Genomic DNA, 20068 nt, shown 5'->3' with positions numbered 1-20068 from the left:
ACCACCAGGAGTGCAGAGGCAGGAGTAAGCCCTAAGCACCGCCAGGTGGGGCCCACAAGCCAACAAACAAATTAAGTGATTGTTAGCACAGGTCCTCAGCGTGTCACTGTGCCCAGGCGGCAGTGTGACCTCGAGGCCCTGAGAACAGCCACCACTTGGTTCCTCACTCCGTGACCTGGAGTCAGTCGGCCACTTACCTGCTCCGTGCCTCAGTTCCCCCACTTATTTTTTTATTTTTAAATTTTTATTTGCTTTTTGGGTCACACCCAGCAATGCACAGGGGTCACTCCTGGTTCTGCACGCAGGAATTACCCCCAGCGGTGCTCAGGGGACCATATGGGATGCTGGGAATCGAACCCGGGTTGTCCACGTGCAAGGCAAACGCCCTACCCACTATGCTATCGCTCCAGTCTCCCCCACTTATGAAAATGAAAACTAGGGGCCGGAGTGATAGCACAGCGGGGAGGGCACTTGCCTTGCATGTGGCCGACCCGGGTTCGATCTCCAGCATCCCATATGGTGCGCCGAGCACCGCTAGGAGTAATTCCTGAGTGCAGAGCCAGGAGTGACCCCCTGAGCATTGCCGGGTGAACCATAGTGGTGAGGTGGGTGCTCTGGGGAAGTGCTTGCCTGGGCCTGGCGCAGTGAGTCCTGGCTGTGTTGGCTGTTGGTCTGTCACCGAGACAGCCCCAGGTTGTGCATGGAGGAGAGGTAAAGGCCAGTGGCCTCCGTCCACACCCCATGAGTGGACCCTTGCTTGGGCGCTGACCATTAGCTGCAGGAACAGGTGTCTGGGTCTCACTTCCCGGTGGATGGGCCTTCGGGGTGGGCTCTTGTGGCCCTGCTGACCCCCTTCCCCTCTCTCCCCGCCCCCTCAGCTCCAGGGGGCTCAGCGCAAGCTGCAGGAGCAAGAGAGCGAGTTCCGGGCCCGGGAGCGAGGCCTGCTGGGCTCCCTGGAGGAGGTGCGCAGTGCCGAGAAGCAGCAGCTGGACCACGCCCGCCGCCTGGAGCTGAAGCTGGAGACCACGCGGGCCGAGGTGGCCGAGCTGGGCTTGCGGCTGAGCGCGGCGGAGGGCCGGGCACAGGGCCTGGAGGCGGAGCTGGCCCGGGTGGAGCTGCAGCGGCGCACGGCCGAGGCCCAGCTGGGCAGCCTGCGCTCGGCCCTGCGCCGGGGCCTGGGCCTCGGCCGGGTGCCCAGCCCTGCCCCGCTGCCCGGGCCTGGGTCCCCTGCCAGGGGCTTGCCGGCGGGAGGTGAGCGGGCCCCGCCCCTGTCGGTTCTGGGCCCTTCTGTAGACTTTTCTTCTTTTTATTTTTCTTTTTGGGTCACACCTGGCGATGCTCAGGGGTTCCTCCTGGCTCTGCCCTCAGGAATCACTCCTGGCAGTGCTCGGGGGACCATCCGGGATGCCGGGAATCGAACCCGCGTTAGCTCTCCCCGCTGTGCTATGGCTCCAGCACTGGACCCTTCTGGAATGAGCTGTCCGAAGCCTCCCCTCCTTGCTTTTCCTTCCGTCACCTCAGCTCACCTCCCCTCGCCACCCCCTGCCCGGGCCCCTCCCCCTGCTTTACCTGCTCCCTTGGTCATGCTTTTTCGGAGGTGGTGGTGGACAGGGGGAGTGTCTGGGTTTGGGGTTTGGGGCCTCACCCGGAGGTACTAAGGGGCAACTCTTTGCTCGGGGTTTGCCCCCAGCAGTGCTTGGGGAGCCTTAGGGTCTAAGGGGTCTGACCGGACCAGGGCTCTGCCTTTTTGATGACCTCTCCTCTCCCATGGCCACTTCTCTGTTTTGGTTGTTGGTCCACACCCTGCGGTGCTCAGGGCTCACTCCTGGCTCTGAGCTCAGGGCTCACTCCTGGTGATGCCCGAGGTACCCTATGGGGTGCCAGGGATCAAACTGGGGTCAGCACATGCAAGGGAAGCATCCCACCTGCTGTGCTATCACTCCGGCCCCCCAGAAAGGCATATTTTGATGTTCTGGAGATTTTTATCATAAGAAAAACATTTGCTAAAATGATTTTGGGGTTTTGGCTTTTGGGCCTCACTCAGGGCTGACTCCTGGCTTTGTGCCAGGGATCACTCCTGGCCTTGTGCTCTGGAGTCACTCCTGGTGGGGCACTAGGGACCCGGTGGGTGCCAGGCACAGAACCAGGATGTGAGCCTGCAAGCCAAGCACCTTAGCCTCTGTGCTGTTTTTCTTCAGCCCAAGTAGAAAAGTGTTTTAAATTCCCTGAGGAGGTGGTTGTGAGGCCCGGGGCGGGAGTCTGGGGGAGCGGTGGGAGGTGCCTGCACGGTGAGGGGGCAGCTGGGAGAGGAACAGCCCGAGTGGGGGTCATGGCCTGCTCAGGTAGCGGTGCAGCTGAGGTGTGCAGAAGTGGGAGAGGTCCAGGGACAGTGGGGAGAGTGGGGAGAGGTCCAGGGACAGTGGGAGAGATCCAGGGATACTCAGGAAGGTCCAGGGACAGTGGGGGGGGGGCCCGGAGAGGTGCCTCTCTAGAGACCTTCAGGTGCTCAGCTGGTCCCGAGGCTGCAAACAGATGGCTCGCCCCTGGCCTGTAGTGCCGGTGTTGACCTCCAGGTGTCGCCTGTGCCTGTCCGCTCTGCCCATGTTGTGTTGCCCAACATCTCCCCCCTGCAGAGTTCAAGGTTTTCTGTGGGGAATCTGGTTCAAACCCCAGCCAGTCCTGGAATTTCCCAGCTTGTTTTTGTTTTGGGGCCACACCCGGCAGTGCCCAGGGCTCACTGCTGGCTCTGCACTCAGGGACCACTCCTGGTAGGGCTCAGGGGACCAGATGGCATGCCGGGGATCAAACCGGGGTGGGCTGTGTGCAAGGCAGGCGCCCTACCTGCTGTGCTCTCTCCGCAGCCCCGGGTCTCGGCTTCCAGCCCGCCGTGCTTGTGAAGGAGGGGAATCGGCCCTCTGGGAGTTTTGCTGTTTGGTTTTGGGGCCACACCTGGTGGTGGTCAGGGCTCACTCCTGGCTGGGCTCGGGGGACCATGTGTAATGATGGGGATCAAACCAGGGTGGGGGTGCAGACTGAGGTCCGAGTCTCCGGGACATGGCCTTTATGTTGGCCCAGCGGAAGGGTCAGGCCAACAGAGCCATAGGGAGAAAGGGGACAGCGAAGCCCCTACTGCGGAGAGAAGGAATGTTCTAGAATGGTCTAGAATGAGTGTGATGTTACGTTGCCAGTTGGGAAGAGGTGAACGGTGGTGCCGGGCAGAGGAGAGCGCAGGGTCTCTGGGACATGCCAGGGCTGGGCGTCCCGCTGTGGTGGCCAGTGGGGAGTCTTTAAGACCCAGCGTGTGCTGGGGTCAGCTAGGGATGCAGAGTGAGGCCCTGGGGGCCTCAGGCACCATCTCGGCCCCTGGCTGCCGCCTGGCTAAGTCCCCTTCCTCCCGCAGGAAGTGGAGACGGGCTTGGCAGCCCCAGCCCCCTGGAACGCAGTCCGGGCTCCCAGCCACCGTCCCCGGGACCCGTCCTCTCCCCGGGGTCTTCAGACCTGGACCCAGAGGCGGTGCGGGGAGCCCTCCGGGAATTCGTGCAGGAGCTGCGGACCGCCCAGAGGGAGCGGGTGAGGCTGGGCGTGAGGGGCCAGCCCGGGACAGGGTGGCCGAGGGCCTCCCTCGGTGCTGCAGGCTGTCTGAGTGCGGTTCCCCGCCCCCACCCGTGGGGCTGCAGGACGAGCTCCGGGCCCAGGCGGGCGCCCTGAGCCGCCAGCTGGCCGAGACGGAGGCCGAGAGGGACAGCGCCACGTCCCGGGCGAGGCAGCTGCAGAAGGCTGTGGCCGAGAGTGAGGAAGGTAGGCCTGGGCCTCGCCCGCACGGGGGTCCGGGACATCGCCCCCACCCTCCCCGCCGTGTCCTGACTCGGCGCTACCCCCCCCCGCCCCGGGGGGTCCTGCCCCGGTGTCCACCCCTCCAGGGCTAGCGGGGCAGTGGCGGAGGGGGGGTGGCAGGCGGCGGGGGGTGGTGGGCTGGGGGTTCCGGGCCTGGTGCGGGGCTGACGGGGCTGCCCGGCCGCAGCACGGCGCTGTGCGGACGGGCGGCTGAGCAGTGCCCAGGCGCAGCTGGCCCAGCAGGAGGAGAGTGCGAGGCGCAGCGAGCGTGAGCGCCGGGCCGCGCTGGACCAGGTGGCGGCGCTGGAGAGGAGCCTGCAGGCTGCCGAGAGCGAGCTCCGCGCCCAGCAGGTGGGCACCAGTGCCGGGGTCTCGGGCGGGAAGGCTCGGTCCCCGGGGCTTCGCTGCTTCTGGCTGAGGGGTGGGTGGGGGGGGTCTCGGGTGCGCTGTGGGTGGTGGTCCGTCCCCCCCACCCCACCCCGGCCCACACTCGGGCCTCGAGGCTGAGAGCAGGGCGGGGGAAGTGCTCCCTGCCCAGGGCCGGCCGGGTATTTATAGCCTCATTCACAGACCGTGCGGGAGAGGCCGACAGGAAGCGGGCCTGGCTGGCCGGGCCTGCGCCAGCGCCAGGCCCCCCTTGGCAGGGCGCTCGCCCCGCTGCAGACAAAGGAGGCTGTCATCTGTTTGGGGGGAGCAGCCAGTGGGTGCTCTCTGCCAGGTGCTGGGGGGTCACTCTTTGGCGTGGGACTCGGGGGACCAGGTTATGCAGGGGCTCAGACCCAGGCCTCCATGTGCAGAGCCTGCGGCCCCGCACTGAGCCTGAGGGAGGGCCCTGGGTTCAAGTCCTGGCCCTTGCTCTCAGCCTGCTGCCTCTCCTTCCTCATCTGTAACGGGCGGCCTGTGCGTGTCTGTTTGAGATCATACCCTGAAGGTGATGGGGGTCTTTCTCCACCGAGGAGTGTTCCTGGGCTGGGGGGTCGGAGACGTGTGTGTGTGTGTGTGTGTGTGTGGGTGTGTGTGCGCGCACGCGTGCACATCTGGAGCAGGGGACGCAGGCCCTGCTGATAACAGCCCAGACTGCTGCTGAAGCCTGGAGCCTTCCTCGCAGCCCTGAGCCCCTCCCTCTCCCCTGTCCTCCCCTGGCCCTCCAGGACTGCCCCTGGCCCACCCCTGCCGCTGGCTCCAGGCCCAGCCCTCGCTGGATTGTTGTGTCTGCGGCTCCAGCTCTGGCTGTGGGCCCAGCTGCAGGAGCCGCAGGAGGAGGCCGGGAACAAAGCTGGGCAGCAGCCAGGGTGGGGAGCGGGCACGGCCCAGGCGGGGCCCTGAGCAGGGGGCGCTGTGGGGGGAGCGTTGTTATAATCTCCCCTGGCCCGCCCGGTCCCAGGAATGGAAGGAGCTGCAGTCTGTCTCCCAGCACTTTCCCCCAACCCTGCTAAGTCTCCCCTCCTAGCCCTCGAGGCGGGGGCGGCAGGGGGAGCAGCCCCCAAAGCTGGCGGGCCGCGGGCTCCTGCTGACTCAGCTCAGGGCACACCCACAGCCACTGCTGGGGAGAGGGAGCGGCACTGGCACACGTCTCCCCACAGCAGTGTGAGCACCCGGGTAAGGGTGCCCCTGCACCCATCACCCCCACTGAGCAGAGGGGCAGGAGGGGTGGTGCGGTGCGTAGGGTGCCTGTCTTGCATGTGGCAGGCCCGGGTTTGATCCCGCATGTGGTTTCCGGAGCCCCACCGGGAGAGATCCCTGACTTCAGAGCCAGGAATAAGCCCGGAGCACTGCCAAGAGTGCCCCCCCCATAAAAAAACCCAAAAATAAAGAAATAAGGCAGGAAGGAGAGATAGCACGGTGGGTAGGGCGTTTGCCTTGCACACGGTCGACCTGAGTTCGATTCCCAGCATTCCATATGGTCCCCGAGCACCACCAGGAGTAATTCCTGAGTGCATGAGCCAGGAGTAACCCCTGAGCATCACTGGGTGTGACCCAAAAAGCAAAAAAAAAAAAAAGCAGGAGGAGGCCGCCTGCCCGGGACGGCTTGGCCTGCCTGACCGCCTCCACGGGGTGCGTGCTCCGGGGACCCCATCCCTCGGAGGGTCCCAGAGTGCATGATGGGCCGGGCCACCCGGGGGTTGGGGGGGCTGTACCCTCACTTCCTCCTGACCCTGAGGGAGAAGGGAGCGGCGGGGTGGAGAGTGAGTGGGGACTGAGTGTCCTCCCCCTCCGGCCCAGGAGAAGGTCAGCAAGCTGAAGGCCAGCGAGGGCAAGCTGGAGAGCGACAAGCGGCGCCTGAAGGAGGTGCTGGACGCCTGCGAGAGCCGCAGCATCAAGCTGGAGCTGCAGCGGCGCTCGCTGGAGGGGGAACTGCAGCGCAGCCGGCGGGGCCTGGGCGACCGCGAGGCCCAGGCGCAGGCCCTGCAGGAGCGCGTGGAGTCTCTGCAGAGGCAGGTGAGCCGCGCCGCCCGCCCCTGAGCACTGGCATCGCCCCCGTTCAGACGAGCAGGGGCCGCTGCTCAAGAAGCGCCTTGCTAAGAAGAGGCAGAGAGGAGATATGTTTGTTTGGGGGGGGGCTGCCGGGGGTGATTCCTGAGTGACTCCAGGAGCAACCCCAGAGCATCGCCAGGTGTGGCCCCCAAAACCAAAAAAGAAAAAAATCTTATGCAGAGGGTATTTGGAGCACTCACGGTGCTCCCGGGTGGCTCCCATTGGTGCTCCGGGGACCATGTGGGGTGCTGGAGGTGGAACTGGGTTGGGGGCCTGGGAGGTGAGCGCCTTAACCCCTGGACTATTGTCTTTGCGGCCTGGTGTGAGGATTTCAGAGTGTTTGTTTGATGATAGAATCTCCAAACCAAACTCACCAAAAGGCGAGTGGGACGAGAGGTGACTTCACTCACTTCCCTTCCTGCCGGGGCTCCCAGGAAGCCCCGCGCTAGTTGGGGTGTGGAGTAAGGTCACACTGAAATCCAGAACACTCACGGCTTCCGAGCTGCTTTCCTGGTCCCCTCCACAGTGCAGGGGCCGGGGGGCTGAGGGCGCTGTGGCCGAGGGGGCCTTGCCTGGCAGTGGGTCAGAGCCAGGTTCCAGCTGCCCGGGGCCAGCGGGCACTGGCGGGGGTGACGAGAGACTCAGGGCAGGTGGTCAGCCACAGTAGTGCCCAGCGGAGCAGCGGCCCTGTGCCTCCCCCTGCCAGGTGGCAGACGGCGAGGTGAAGGCAGAGACCCTGCAGCTGGCGGTGGGGCGGCTGAGCGGGGCCCTGGCCAAGGTGGAGGAGAGCGAGGGGGCCCTGCGGGACAAGGTGAAGGGACTGACGGACGCCCTGGCCCAGAACAGCGCCAGCCTCACCAGCACCCAGGACAAGAACCTGCAGCTGCAGAAGACGCTGGCGGCCTGCGAACATGACCGCCAGGTGCTCCAGGTACGGGGCGACCCCGGGGCCGGCCAAGAGGGGCGGGCCGGAGGAGCCCGGGTGGAGAGCCAGCCCGTAGGACCGTCCCTCAGGCACTCTAGGAGGCCCGTCAGTGAGCGCCCCAGCCAGGGAAAGGGGGCCGGGGTTGGCGTGAGCGCAGCAGGACCGGCCTCTCTGGGCAGGTCCCGGGGGATATGCTGCCAGACCAGGGGGCAGAAGCGCTGAGGGGCTTGGACGGGGCAGGCTGGGGATTGAACGCGGGGCTGCACGCACGCCAGGCCAGCTCGGGGGGACCGAGCCGAGTGGTCCCTGCCCAGGGCAGAGGGCAGCCAGGCGCGGGCCGGGCCTGCTGTCTGGCTCACTCTCCAGGGGGCTTGTGAGCCCCGCCCAGAGGTCCAGAGCCGGAGGGGGGGCGGGGGGAGCCCTTTGCAGCCCGGGACCACCCGCCCCTGCCCCCCAGGAGCGGCTGGAGGCCGCAAAGCAGGCGCTGTCCGAGGCTCGGAAGCAGAGCAGCCACCTGGGTGAGCAGGTGCAGGCCACGCGGGCCGAGCTGGCCGAGCTGGAGCTGCAGCGGGCTGAGGCCGAGGGCCAGCGGCAGCAGCTGCAGGAGGTAGGGGGCTTCTCCTCTCTCTCCGGCCCCTCCCGCGCCCAGACTGTCTCCTTCCCCGGAGAAAGCAGGGTTCAGCCTGCCCGCGGCTCCTACAGAGGGGGAGACTGAGGCCCCGAGGGAAGCGGAGGGGGGGGTTGCAGGGGAGAGGGCCCGAGCAGCAGGTGGGCACTGAGGCTCAGCCAGGCCCCGCGGCTCCTCCCAGGCGCTGCGGCAGCGGCAGGAGGGCGAGGCGGCGGCCCTGCACACGGCGCAGAAGCTGCAGGAGCGCGTGGGCGGCCTGCAGCGCTCGCTGGCGCAGCTGGAGGCCGAGAAGCGGGAACTGGAGCGGTCAGCCCTGCGGCTGGAGAAGGACCGCGCGGCCCTCAGGAGGACCCTGGACAAGGTGGGCTGTGCCTCCCCGCGTTTGCTGCACGTGTTCCCTCCCGCCACCGTTGGCTCGGGGGACCCCGCCCTGCTGTCTCCGCCCCCGTCCCCTCCCCGGCCCTGACCCCTGACCCCTCTGCCCACCCAGGTGGAGCGGGAGAAGCTCCGGAGCCACGAGGGCACCCTGCGGCTGAGCGCGGAGAAGGGACGCCTGGACCGCACGCTCTCCGGGGCGGAGCTGGAGCTGGCCGAGGCCCAGAAGCAGATCCAGCTGCTGGAGGTCCGGGCCCCGCCCACTCAGCCCGGACCCCAGCCCCGCCACAGCCCCCGTGCCAGGCAGCCCCCACAACCAGGAGCCCCTGAGACCAGATGCTTGAGGGGGTGGCCGGGAGCCAGGCCGCAGAGCAGGGCCCGTCCCCAAGGAGAGAAGAGATGCCCCGAGCCTGCCAGCACGGGCCCGTTCACCCCGGCTGCCGTGGCGTGAAGTGTCCCTGGGCATCGGGTGTGACTCACACACACACCCGGGCTTGGCAGCTCCCAGGCATGAGTTTTGGGCTTTGTCACACATGCATGCGTGTGTCTGAACATGGCCGAGTGCCCACAAACTTGCTTTTGTGCCTGTATGCAGGCGGGCTCGTAGGCCCATCAGTGTGGGTTTTGTTTTTCAAAAATTTGTGTGTGTGTGTGTGTGTGTGTGTGTGAGGTATTTTTTTTCTGGGGCGGGGGAGGCACACTAAGTTGTGCTTAGGATTGACTCCCGGCTCTGCAGTCAGGAATCACTCCTGGCGGGGCTCCGGGGGGACCATGCTGGAGAGTGAACCTAGGTCGGCCACGTGAAGCAAACCCCGAACCCACTGTACTATCGCTGTGGCCCTCCAACAAGATAGTTTTTACTGAAATTTAGTTAGAAAGATGGAAGGGGAGGGCCGCAGGGATATTGCAAGTGGCTGACCCAGTTCAATCCCTGGCTCCCCAAAGGCCCCCGAGGACCTCCAGGAGTGATCCCTGAGTGTAGAGCCAGGAGTCAGCTCTGAGCATCACACAGGGTGTGACCCGAGACTGGGGGGGGGGGAAAGATGTAAGGGGAGAGAGGGGAAAGTACTGCACCTGAGAGAGAACTCGGGCTTCTCCAGAGCTGAAGTACGCTACACACAGAAACACAGAGATAAGCAAGAGCTGTGTTCGAGGGAGAACGAGCATCTGAAGAGCGAGCCCCATCTCTGTTTAAATGCACCTTCGTGTGCCTGGGCCGGTCACCTGCCTGAACGGGAAGGAAGGAGTGCCTTGGGCCCCGGCCTAGGGTTTGCAGCCAGCAGGGGGGAACCTCTAGGTCCTTATGACACACACACATACACACTCACGCACATGCACGCACGCCCCTGACGAGCGGCCTTTCCTGCAGGCCCAGGTGGAGGTGCTGGAGCAGAACCACAGCCCGGCCCAGCTGGAGCTGCAGCAGGAGGTGGAGCGTCTGCGCAGTGCCCAGGTGCAGACGGAGCGCACGCTGGAGTCTCGGGAGCGCGCCCACCGGCAGAGGGTGCGCGGGCTGGAGGAGCAGGTACCCAGGCCGGGCTCGGGCGGCCCCCCCAGGGCTGAGCAGGTGAGGGCTGCTGACCCCACTCAGCCCTTCTGCAACGGCTCTGCTGACTTTTTGTCCCAAACCCAGAGGCCTCACCCACTCCAGTGGGGGGGGGGGGATCACCCCGGCTCCGAGACCCCTGAGGAGAGGGGTGTCGTGTCCTAGGGTCCCCCCATTCCCCACCCAGAAAGGTGGCCAGTTTTCCCACTCGCAGGCCAGCTGGGATATCAGCCCCTTCCTTCCTGGGTCTCTCCCGATCCTGTCCCGTCTGGCCAGGCGGGTCAGGGGGACGAGTGGGGTGTAGTGGTCCCCAGAGGCGTGGTCAGTCAGGGTCAGAGGGTGCAGTGGTCCCCAGAGGCTGGTCAGAGTCAGGGTCAGAGGGTGCAGTGGTCCCTAGAGGTGTGGTCAGTCAGGGTCAGAGGGTGCAGTGGTCCCCAGAGGCGTGGTCAGTCAGGGTCAGAGGGTGCAGTGGTCCCCAGAAGCATGCTGAGCAGCGGGCGACAGCCTGTGTGCGCCTTACGTGGGGCATGCAGAGGGGGAGGGAGCCTGCTCAGTGAGGCCCCAGCAGCCCTCAGCCCCTGGCATCAGGGGGCCCTGCCTTCCCCCCCCCCCCACAGGTGTCCACGCTGAAGGGGCAGCTGCAGCAGGAGCTACGGAGGAGCTCAGCGCCCTTCTCGTCCGGCGCCGCGGAGAAATGAGCCCCTCCTCAGCCGGCATCCCCCAGGGCAGCGGGGAGTCAGCTCAGCAGCAGTGGCCCCACACCCCACCCGAGCCCAGCCCCGGATCTCTGCAGGGTGGGCGGGGGCCGGGGGGCCCAACTGAGAGACTGATTCTGGCCCCAGAGCGGCCACCAGGTCGGTGTTCCCACATCTGTGACCGCCACCTCAGTGCAGCCCCTCCTGATTGCACGTGGTGCCCTGAGCAGCTGAGGGAGGTCGGGCTGGGGCCCCTTGCCTCTCCTGGGAGCAGGGGCTCTCGGGGAGGAGCGAGCCGAGGAGGCCCTCGGGTCTCACCGCCTTCGTTCAGAGGATTAGTCAGGAAACCCGTGTCCAGAGTTCCTGTATTTTTGTACCTTTTTTACGATGTTAATAGTTCAGAACAGTTGGATTTTTGTAACAAAACCCCATTTTTCTACAAACCACTGGCATCTGTGTCCTTTCCTGTGAATGTGCCGCAGCCACCCCATGGAGATGCTGGGCACGGGGCGGGGGTGGATGGGGGGGACACCGGAGAGGTCTGGACTGAGGGGTGAATTCCCAGGAGCCCAGCTGGCACTTACCGCAGGGCACAGTCCGCGCTGCAGCCCTCCTGCCCACTCCCCGGCGCCAGGGAGACCACAGCAGGGGGGCCCCAGCCCTCGGAGCCTCTGTTTACCCGTCTGTAAAGTGTGCACCTTGCTTCCGGGTGGCTCTGAGGAGGCGCTTGGGAAGGCGCCTGCCCCCCACAAGGAGTTGGGAAGTTTCTCTCCTGTGGTCGCTCCCCCTCCGGCATCAGGCCCTCAGCTGGGGGACTTCCTGCCTCTGGGCTGTGTCCCCCACCCCCACTAAGGTGGGATGGTCACAGGCCGCCTGAGGCCCGTGGAACAGAGCTCTACTGCAGGGCTGGGGGACACACCCCTCAGCATGGATGTGTCTGACCTCCCACTTACACTCCCACTTAGACCCCACCCCACACCTCACCTCCCTCTGTGGGCGGGACACGACCCTAAGAGCAGCCCTGACCTGTGAACTCTCTGGAAAAACATAGATGCACGCCCTGGCTGTGCAGCAGGGCTGAGACATACACACCACACACACACACACACACACACACACACACACACACACACACACACACACACACACACACACCAGTGGTGCACAGGCGAAGCCTCGGGTTGGGGGGCTGTTGTCTGGGCTCTGTGAGCCAGGCTCAGCCTCCTCCCCTGGGCCTCCAACTGAGAGGCTGAGTCTGAGTCTTTTATAAAAATGGTTTTTAATTTTATGTAAAATCAAGGTGGCCAATGCCCCGGGGACTGTAGAAAATCCAAGCAGACCAGCTGGGTTGAGGGGCACAGCATACCTCAGGGTGGGGGGCAGGGAGGGGCCCCTCCTCAGAGGGACTGAGGGGCAGGGCAGTGCCCCTGCTGCCCCAGGGAGCCCGGGGCACCCGCAGGCTGGGGGAGGCCGAGGCAAGCCCAGGCCCAGCACTGCCTCTGGGCAGAATACACGGGAGGAGGGGCCGGGGGAGAAGCACCAGGTCAGGCCGGGCCTGAGGGCCGAGACTTGGGGGTGCCGACTGCCCCCTAGCAGCCCCCGCAGCTCCTGGCACAGGAGGCGGACACGGACTGGCACAGGCCACTGAGGGCCATGACGCCGCACTTGGAGAACTTGTCCCGACAGAGGTCAGCTGCAGGCAGGAACGGGACAGAGCTGGGGTCAGGGGGGCTGGAGCTGGGTTTTGCTTTCCTTTAATTCTGGGTTTTGTTCTGGGGCCCCACCGGGGGTCGCATCCAAAGCATGAGCATAGCTCTCCGAGCTCTCGCCCCATCACCCCGGACCCCAACACGCTGAGTTTAATAAATGGGGGGGTGTTGATGGGCACATAGCGAGGGGCAGGAGGTGGGGGGCGGGACGCACTCCTACCTCGGAGCAGCTCCTCGTGGGCGCAGACGGTGCGGACACAGATCTCCCTGTTGACCACGTACACCCGGCGGAGGCTGGGGGCACGGGGCGTAGGAGGCGTCAGCTACCTCGCCCACCCCCACCCCTGCCCCACCTGGAGGGCCCAGACAGGACCTGACCGGGCAGCGGAGTGCGCCGCCCCGCCCCCACGCTGGAGCGCCCCCTGCTGGCCGCCCCCGCCGGCGCACCTGTAGAAGCAGATCTCGTTGACGCATTGCTTGCAGGGCTTGTGAATGGAGTAGAGCCGAGTGCAGGGGTACTGTTCCTCACGGCAGTCTGGGGGACACAGAGGGTCAGAGTCCAGGGTCCCCGTGGCGGGCCCCGGGCTGCGGAGGGGCTGCCCCTCAGGCCGCGGGACCCTGGACTCTGCCTGTTCCCGGGCCCCACCCATTGGGGCAGGGTGCTTGGGGGGCAGGCAGAGGTGCTGGGGATCATGTGGTGCAGGGACAGAAGCCAAAGCTTGCGCTTCGCCCTGCGAGCTCCCGCCCCAGCCCCAACTGCTGTGCATGTGTGTGTTTGTGCGGTCCAGGATCCGTCCCGGCACCCCACATGTGGGAGGCAGTGCTCCAGCGCGGAGCCACCGCCAGCCAGATCTCTGTCTTCTGGCCCTCGGGGACCACACCCGGTGCCGCTGCAGGGAGGGACCAGGCATTCTGGAGACTGGACCTGGGAGCCCTGGGCGCTGTCCTCCTGGCCCGCGGTCTGACTGTAGAGGTGTTATTCATGTGTGTGGAGCCACAGCCGCACTTAGAGGCAGCCGCTACTCAAACATCAGCTCACAAATGCACACACGCGGCACACACGTCCATACCCGCCTCACAGGCAGGTCCGCCAGTGGTACCTGAGCACCTGAGAGGGTAAGGGGTGCTGGCACAGCTGCCCTGCTGCCTCTCAGCGATAAGACAGCACAGGGAGCCCAGCTGCCAACCTCCCACCCCCACCCTTAGTCCCACTTGCCTGGTCCCTTGGCATAAAGAGGAAAGACTGTCCACCTGGTCGCAGCGCCTGAGGCCTGGCACTCTCTCGGAACAGGTCCATTGCCCAGCTCCACCCCTGCCTGGCTCCACCCCTGCCCCAATCCACCCCAGCATCCTAGCCAGGCTGACTCCCCGGGGCAGTGCTTACCCAGAGGCCCAGGCTCCGTGGGCTCCGTCTCCGCATTACCTGGTTCTGGGGTGGGGACAGCAGAAGTCACTGAGGCCTCCCTTCAGGGCGGGGGTAGGCACAGCCCCCCAGAGCCCCCCATGGGGACAGACAGCAGCCTACCAGGGGTGGGGGCTGAAATGACCTCCTGCTGAACCTGCTGCTGAGACTGGAACTGCCTCTCGGGGGACCGGGAAGTCACCTCTGAAACTGGAGATGGGGGTCTTGTCCTGCCCGCCAGTCCCCCCACCTGCCCCACACAGCCCCACCCGGCCCACCCGGCCACCCCCCTCTGCTCTGCCCCCATCCCGTGTACCTTGATAATCATAGTAGTCTGCAATGTCTGAAAACAACAACAAGAAGAAGAATGTGAAATGGGTGGGAGGCAGGCTAGCCCCCAGTTCCAGGGCAAGCGAGGTCACAGACTGAGCCAGACACCCCCGAGATTCCCACCCTCTGCCAGCCAGCTGCCGGCTGGGGCCTTGTGGTGGGGCGGTGCAGGGCGGGGAGCAGGGGGCGGGCAGGGCCTCACCGATCTGTTCTCCATACTGGTTGTACTGTATGTGGTCCGGGAAGGGAGGCACTGGGTCCAGGTCGTACTGGCCCTGCGCCAGCAGGCCTGCAGGGAGGGCAGAGTGTAAGGGGTGCAGGAAGGGCAGCGGGGACCTCGCCAGGAAGGACGGTAGAGGGCCTCAGGGGGAGGACCCTGCAGGACCAGGATCCTACAGCTAGGCTTTGCTTCGTTTGGGGGGCCGCACCACGTGGTGCTTGGAGGCTAATCCTAGCTCAGTGCCGGGGGTGCTCTGGAGACCACGTAGTGCCGGGGATGGAATCAGGCCCCCTGAGTGCAAAGCCTGTGCTCAGCCTTTGAGCCATCTCCCATGTCCCAAGTGAAACTGGTGTCCAGGAGAAGTTGACTCATTCCCTAAATGAGGGGCATGCGTGTGTGCATGCAGTGTGTGCGTGTGGGCATGCGTGTATGTGTGTGTGTGTGTGTGTGTGTGTGTGTGTGTGTGTACGTATATTGCATTCACTGGCCATTAGGTAACTTGGAATTCAAGATTCTACAAGATGGGGGCCAGAGACAGCGCGGTGAAGGGGCTTGCCTTCCTCATGGCCAATCCCGGTTTGATCCCCGGCACCCCCGTGGTCTCCTAAGTACAGCCAGGCGTGATTCCTGAGCACAGGAACCAGGAGCGAGCCCTGAGCACCACTGGGTATGACACAAAAGCCAAACAAAGCAGAAGCTCATACAAGACGGCTGGACCCTTCGATGGCCCTAGAACCTGGTAGCCCCTGGACATCTCCAGGTGTGGTCCTCACCCAACAAACAAAATAAGAGCCGAAACAAAATGAAACGGAAGCTCAGGCCTCTAGACTCCCTGCCATGGCTCCCCCGCCCCCTGGAAAAGCCCAGACCTTTGGGCGGAGGTTGAGCCTGGACCACTCTCTGGATGCTGCTGAGGATGGCTGGGGAGAGCCATGGACATGCTCAGATGTGGGGGGGGGGCACTCCAGTCTATGAGCTGGGGAATAGTGGGACCTGGCCACTGGGTGACAGATAGCTTAGTGCTGCCTCCCACCCCCCAAAACCACCCCACCCCCAGAAAGGGGGCCCCCACTTACCGGGCAGGAGGAGCAGGCAGAGGCTTGCAGCTTTCATGGCCACACGGTGAGGGGGGCTGGGCTGGTGTCAGAGGACAGCTGGGATGGAGGGGACAAGCTGCAGCCCAGCCACCACTACCCTGGCCCTGCGCACACCCCTGCCCCCCTAGCGCAGAGAAAGAGGCCCTCAGAACAGACACGAGGCGGCTGCAGTGAGGGTGCAGCGGGTCAGGCACCTGCCGTGCACGTGGCCACCCTGGGCTTCATCTCCTGCATCCCTGAGCACCGCCAGGAGTGCTTACAGAGTGCAGAGCCAGGAGCAAGCCCTGAGCACCGCTGGGTGTGGCCCCAAAGGGACAGACAGACAGACGAACATTGGGGAGGCTGGCTAGTGGTGACTGTGGGGGGGAAGACCCTTCATCTTAGGAGCTCTGGGCCCTTCTCCTGTGTTGTCTGAGAGACCGGGGAGGGGGGGGCTCCCACCTGGCTCCTGGGCTGTTCTCAACCCGCTGACAGACCTCTGCTACGCCGCACAACGGGGACACTTTGGGGTGGTGCTCAGGGATGCTCAGGGAGGCTTTGGCAGGCCACAGACAAAGCATGCACTCAGCCCCCCTGAGCTCGCTTTCTCTCCCTCTCTCTCTGTCTCTCTTTCCCTCTTTCCCTCTCTCTCTCTCTCTCTTCCTCTACCTTCCTCTCCCTCTCTTTCTATCCCTCTCTCTTCCTCTCTCCCTCTCTCTTCCTCTCTCTACCTTCCTCTCCCTCTTCCTCTCTTCCTCTCCCTCTCCCTCTCTCTCTCTCTCCTCTCTCTCTCTCTCTCTCTCTCTCTCTCTCTCTCTCTCTCTGCCCCCTCACCCTCCTCTGACATCCCAGGGGCTTTATTTAATTGAATTGTGCATTGGGGGGTTAGGACTACACCTGGGGGTGCTCGGAGGCCACTCCTGGCTGCACTCGGGGGACCGTATGTGGTGCCGGGGGCTTCACAGGAGCAGCATGCAAGGCAAGCACCTTCCCCTCCGTACTGTCTCTCCAGTCCAGGGGTTATTTTTAATCCCCACCAGCTTGCTTTCATCCTGCCCGCTGCCCTCTGACCCAACACCTCCCTGGGCATCAAATGCACTGATCCCCGGCTCAGCTCCAGGCCCCCCCACCCCGCCCAGCGCAGCCAGTTCCCCAGACTCAGCAGCACGGGCCAAGCCCACCACCTGCTCCCAATTAGCCCTGGGCCCCCTAGGGCAGCCAGGCCTGGGCAGGGCTCCCAGCCCCCAGAAGATTCCTCTCTCGCCAGGCCTCCCCCAACCTGGCGGTCTGCACCAGGGCCCCAGACGGCTCGTCTGTAGCTGCAGGAAGCGGTAGGGAGGAGCCCGAGGAGGCAGTGGACCGTTCGACTGTCTCCCACCCCCGGGGTCCTGACAGCCTTTCTCACGAGGGCTGTCCAAGGGCCTGGGTCCATAGCTTTCAGCAGGTTCTTGAACTCCAAGAGCTCCTGGGATATCCAGCCTCTGTCTCTGGCTACTTGGTGGGCCTGGCAGGGTTGACCGGGCCGGAGCGTGGCTCTGCGCGGTGGGGGGCAGCCGTGTCACTGCTGGACACTCCTTGGGAGCACTCCCAGCCCCCTGCGGCCAGGGCAGCTCTTGCACGTGGCTCCCAGTGAGTCTGTCTTGTTGTACTGTACCCCCACATCCCCTCCAGCACCCCCTCCCTGAAATCTTGGAAAGAGCAGAGGCCTGGAGGGCTGTAGTGATCATACAGAGGGTAGGGCATTTGCCTTGCATGCGGCTGACCCGGGTTCGATTCCCAGCATCCCATAGGGTCCCCTGAGCACCGCCAGGAGTGATTCCTGAGTGCAGAGCCAGGAGTAACTCCTGTGCATCGCCGGGTGTGACCCAAAAAGCAAAAGAGAGAGAGAGAGAGAGAGAGAGAGAGAGAGAGAGAGAGAGAGAGAGAGAGAGAGAGAGAGAGAGAGAGAGACAGAGACAGAGACAGAGAGAGAGACAGAGAGAGAGAGAGAGAGAGAGAGAGAGAGAGAGAGAGAGAACAGAGGCCTGGCATGGTTCCACCTCCCTCCCTAGTCCTGGGACCCTTGCACCCCTATCTCCTGCATTCACCCCCTCAAGCCCCCTCCATCGCTGGAGGCTGGAGGCTAGGGAGGAAACTGAGGTATGGCCCTCAGGAAAGGGTCAGCTGGCTGCCCCCTATTCTGCAAACTTTGGCCTCCTCATGTTGAGGGGACTTGAGGGAACCGGAGCAGCTTCAGGGTGACCCCCTCGCCCCCATGCCTCTACCCCTGGTTTGTCCTCCATAGCCAGGTCAATGGTCACCCCTCAGACAGCAGCGACCTGAGTCAGGCCCTCAGGGACTCATAAAGTGGGTGGGGGGCGGGGGTGCCCCGCTGAAGCCTCTCTGGCCCCTGCTTGGACACTTTCCTTCCCCAGAAGGTCTGGAACCCAGCATCCCAGGTTTGGGGGGAAGGGGCACCCCGGGTAATAAGAGGTGGGGCTGTAAAGAGATGTTGGCATCCAGGACCCCTCCAGGGAATCAGGTCTCGGAGCACTTGTAGGAGTTTCCGGGTGTGTGTGGGGGTCCAGGACTTGCCCTAGAAGGCTGCGCTTCTGCAGGGGCTCAGCCGGGAAGCCCCGACTCGGCGGCGGGGGTTGCGGGGTCGCGGTGGGGGCGGCCAGATGCGGCCCCACAGCTGGGAGCAATCAGCCCGGAGCCCGGGGCGCGCTCCCCCGGTCTCTCGGCGTCTCTGTCCCCGCGCGCCCACCCCACGGCCACATTCCAACCTCCCCGGGAGAACAAAAGCCGACCCCCCACTCGGGGCTGCCCCCGAACTTCCCGAGGAGCCGCAGCATCCGCCCGGACGGCGGCGGGCGGGGGTCCCCACGGCGCGCGGCACCCCTGCGCCCCGGGACGGCCAGGCCCGCGCCTACCTGTCGGGTCACTCAGCCTCCCGGTCCGAGGTCCGAGTCCGCCGCCGGAGCCGCCCCTGTGCCCGCGACCAGCCCCCCTCCGGGCCCCCCGACGGGGCCTGCGCCCGCCCCCCAGTCCCGGAGCCGCTGGGTCCTAACGCCGCCCGGGCGCCACGCAGCGCTCTCGGGGCTCCAAGAATGTTGAGGGGGCGGCCCCGGGGGAGGCGGCGCCCTGGACCGTGCCGCTGCTTCTGCTACACATCTGGCTCCAGCACAGCGGCGAAGAGGGCAAAGTGGGCACCACCCGCTTAGGGCACAGATCTCAGCTCTGTTCCCCTGGCCCCATCTCTTGGCCTCCCTCCTGCCTGGTTGCGCCCAGGTTTCCTTCCTTGGCAGGTTCCCAGCAGTGACCCCTGGCCACGACTAGCATTTATTTTCTTTTTTTTTGGCTTTCTGGGTGACACCCAGCGATGCTCAATGGTTACTTCTGCACTCAGGAATCACTCCAGGGTGCTCAGAGGACCATATGGGATGCCGGGGATTGAACCCGCGTGCTGGGCGAACGCTCAACTTGCTGTACTATCATTCTGGCCTCTTCACGTTTCTTCCACAGCAACATACAGACAACAGGGCCTGACCCCACTAAGAATCCCAGGGAACAGAAGCAGCAAGGGGGGTCCAACTCTAGATTCAAGGCCTGCTGATTGGCCCCAGAACTGGCCTAGGAAGGTGCTCCCTTTTGGGGAAGGGGGTTCTCTTCCTTCCGTTCCTGGACCTGCTCTCAGCCCTCAGCTGCTGGTGCCCCATCCTGTGGTCCCAAGGTTCCTGCCCTTGTCTGGATCTCATCCCTGCTTCCCATGGCCACAGTGGTCTCTGGCATCTTCCTTCCTTCCTTCCTTCCTTCCTTCCTTCCTTCCTTCCTTCCTTCCTTCCTTCCTTCCTTCCTTCCTTCCTTCCTTCCTTCCTTCCTTCCTTCCTTCCTTCCTTCCTTCCTTCCTCCTTCCTTCCTTCCTTCCTTTCGAAGTAAATAGATTTTATTCAGAGGTTTCTGAGGGAGGGAGGAAGGGATAAGTGGGAGAGAGAATAATAAGAATAATGCGCGCAAGAGAGAACACGGGCTTTTCCAAGGTGGAGGAAGCCCCTACACATGACCAAGCTTTAGACACAAAAAGTATGAAAGCATGAAAGTACACATCTCAAGAGGGGAGATGCAGGCGACACATGTGCTCGGGCGACACATGTGCTCGGCCACGTAGGCACAAGCAGCACATGGGCATATGCACTTGCTTTCTTTCTTTTTCTTCCTTTCTTTTCCTTTCTTTCTTTCTTTCTTTCTTTCTTTCTTTCTTTCTTTCTTTCTTTCTTTCTTTCTTTCTTTCTTTCTTTCTTTCTTTCTTTCTTTCTTTCCTTTCTTTCTTTCTTTTTTTTTTTTTTTTTTTTTGCTTTTTGGGTCACACCTGGTGATGCACAGGGGTTACTCCTGGCTCTTTACTCAGGAATTACCCCCTGGCAGTGCTCAGGGGACCATATGGGATGCTGGGATTCGAACCCGGGTCGGCCGTGTGCAAGGCAAACGCCCTACCCGCTGTGCTATCACTCCAGCCCCTCTTTCTTCTTCTTCTTTTTTTTTTTTTTTTGCTTTTTGGGTCATACCCAGTGATGCACAGGGGTTACTCCTGGCTCATGCACTCAGGAATTACTCCTGTGCTGTGCTCGGACATACGGGATGCTGAGAATTGAACCCGGTCTGCCACGTGCAAGACAAACGCCCTGCCCACTGTGCTATCACTCAAGCCCCTGGCATTTTCTTCTTTTGTTCTTTTCTTTTTTCTCTTTCTCTTTCTCTCTTTCTTTCCCTCCCTCCCTCCCTTTCTTTCCTTTCTTTCTTTCTTTCTTTCTTTCTTTCTTTCTTTCTTTCTTTCTTTCTTTCTTTCTTTCTTTCTTTCTTTCTTTCTTTCTCTC

At 63.7% G+C, this 20068-nt stretch overlaps 2 protein-coding genes across 5 annotated transcripts in view; one reads left to right on the top strand and one right to left on the bottom strand.

Annotated features, from left to right (window-relative positions):
• Positions 1–10915, top strand: part of CROCC (ciliary rootlet coiled-coil, rootletin) — a 43250-nt gene extending 32335 nt beyond the window's left edge. For 2 of the 4 annotated variants that reach the window (XM_055139090.1, XM_055139087.1), the window contains 11 exons: positions 879–1251; positions 3401–3570; positions 3678–3798; positions 4022–4185; positions 6058–6273; positions 7016–7240; positions 7692–7841; positions 8044–8223; positions 8353–8484; positions 9607–9804; positions 10401–10915. In XM_055139090.1, the coding sequence (XP_054995065.1) occupies positions 879–1251; positions 3401–3570; positions 3678–3798; positions 4022–4185; positions 6058–6273; positions 7016–7240; positions 7692–7841; positions 8044–8223; positions 8353–8484; positions 9607–9804; positions 10401–10481 (2010 nt within the window). In that variant the 3' untranslated portion in view covers positions 10482–10915. The remainder of the gene's footprint in view (positions 1–878; positions 1252–3400; positions 3571–3677; positions 3799–4021; positions 4186–6057; positions 6274–7015; positions 7241–7691; positions 7842–8043; positions 8224–8352; positions 8485–9606; positions 9805–10400) is intronic. The other 2 variants (XM_055139089.1, XM_055139091.1) reach the window with 1 other exon arrangement.
• An 847-nt stretch (positions 10916–11762) lies between these two features.
• Positions 11763–18234, bottom strand: MFAP2 (microfibril associated protein 2). Its single transcript, XM_055139092.1, has 9 exons — positions 18128–18234; positions 15216–15293; positions 14122–14208; positions 13906–13932; positions 13713–13799; positions 13572–13616; positions 12635–12722; positions 12408–12481; positions 11763–12171 (listed from the first exon to the last, which is right to left on the bottom strand). The coding sequence occupies exons 2-9, from the start codon at positions 15250–15252 to the stop codon at positions 12068–12070; spliced, it is 549 nt and encodes a 182-aa protein (XP_054995067.1). The 5' UTR covers positions 15253–15293; positions 18128–18234; the 3' UTR covers positions 11763–12067.
• Between the last annotated feature and the right edge of the window lie 1834 nt (positions 18235–20068).

This window comes from Sorex araneus, chromosome 5 (assembly GCF_027595985.1).
Source record: "Sorex araneus isolate mSorAra2 chromosome 5, mSorAra2.pri, whole genome shotgun sequence".
NCBI lineage: Eukaryota > Metazoa > Chordata > Mammalia > Eulipotyphla > Soricidae > Sorex > Sorex araneus.
Note: the sequence above shows the minus strand (reverse complement) of the source record. Positions and strands in the feature narration are given on the sequence as shown.

What these genes read in the sequence shown, in the direction of transcription:
- MFAP2 (XM_055139092.1), bottom strand. Translation starts at nt 15,252, where the DNA reads ATGAAAGCTGCAAGCCTCTGCCTGCTCCTCCTGCCCG. An exon ending in AGACTACTATGATTATCAAG is followed by an intron (nt 13,800 to 13,905) that starts GTACACGGGATG and finishes CCCCATCTCCAG; the next exon opens with TTTCAGAGGTGACTTCCCGG. An exon ending in AACGAGATCTGCTTCTACAG is followed by an intron (nt 12,482 to 12,634) that starts GTGCGCCGGCGG and finishes CCGTGCCCCCAG; the next exon opens with CCTCCGCCGGGTGTACGTGG.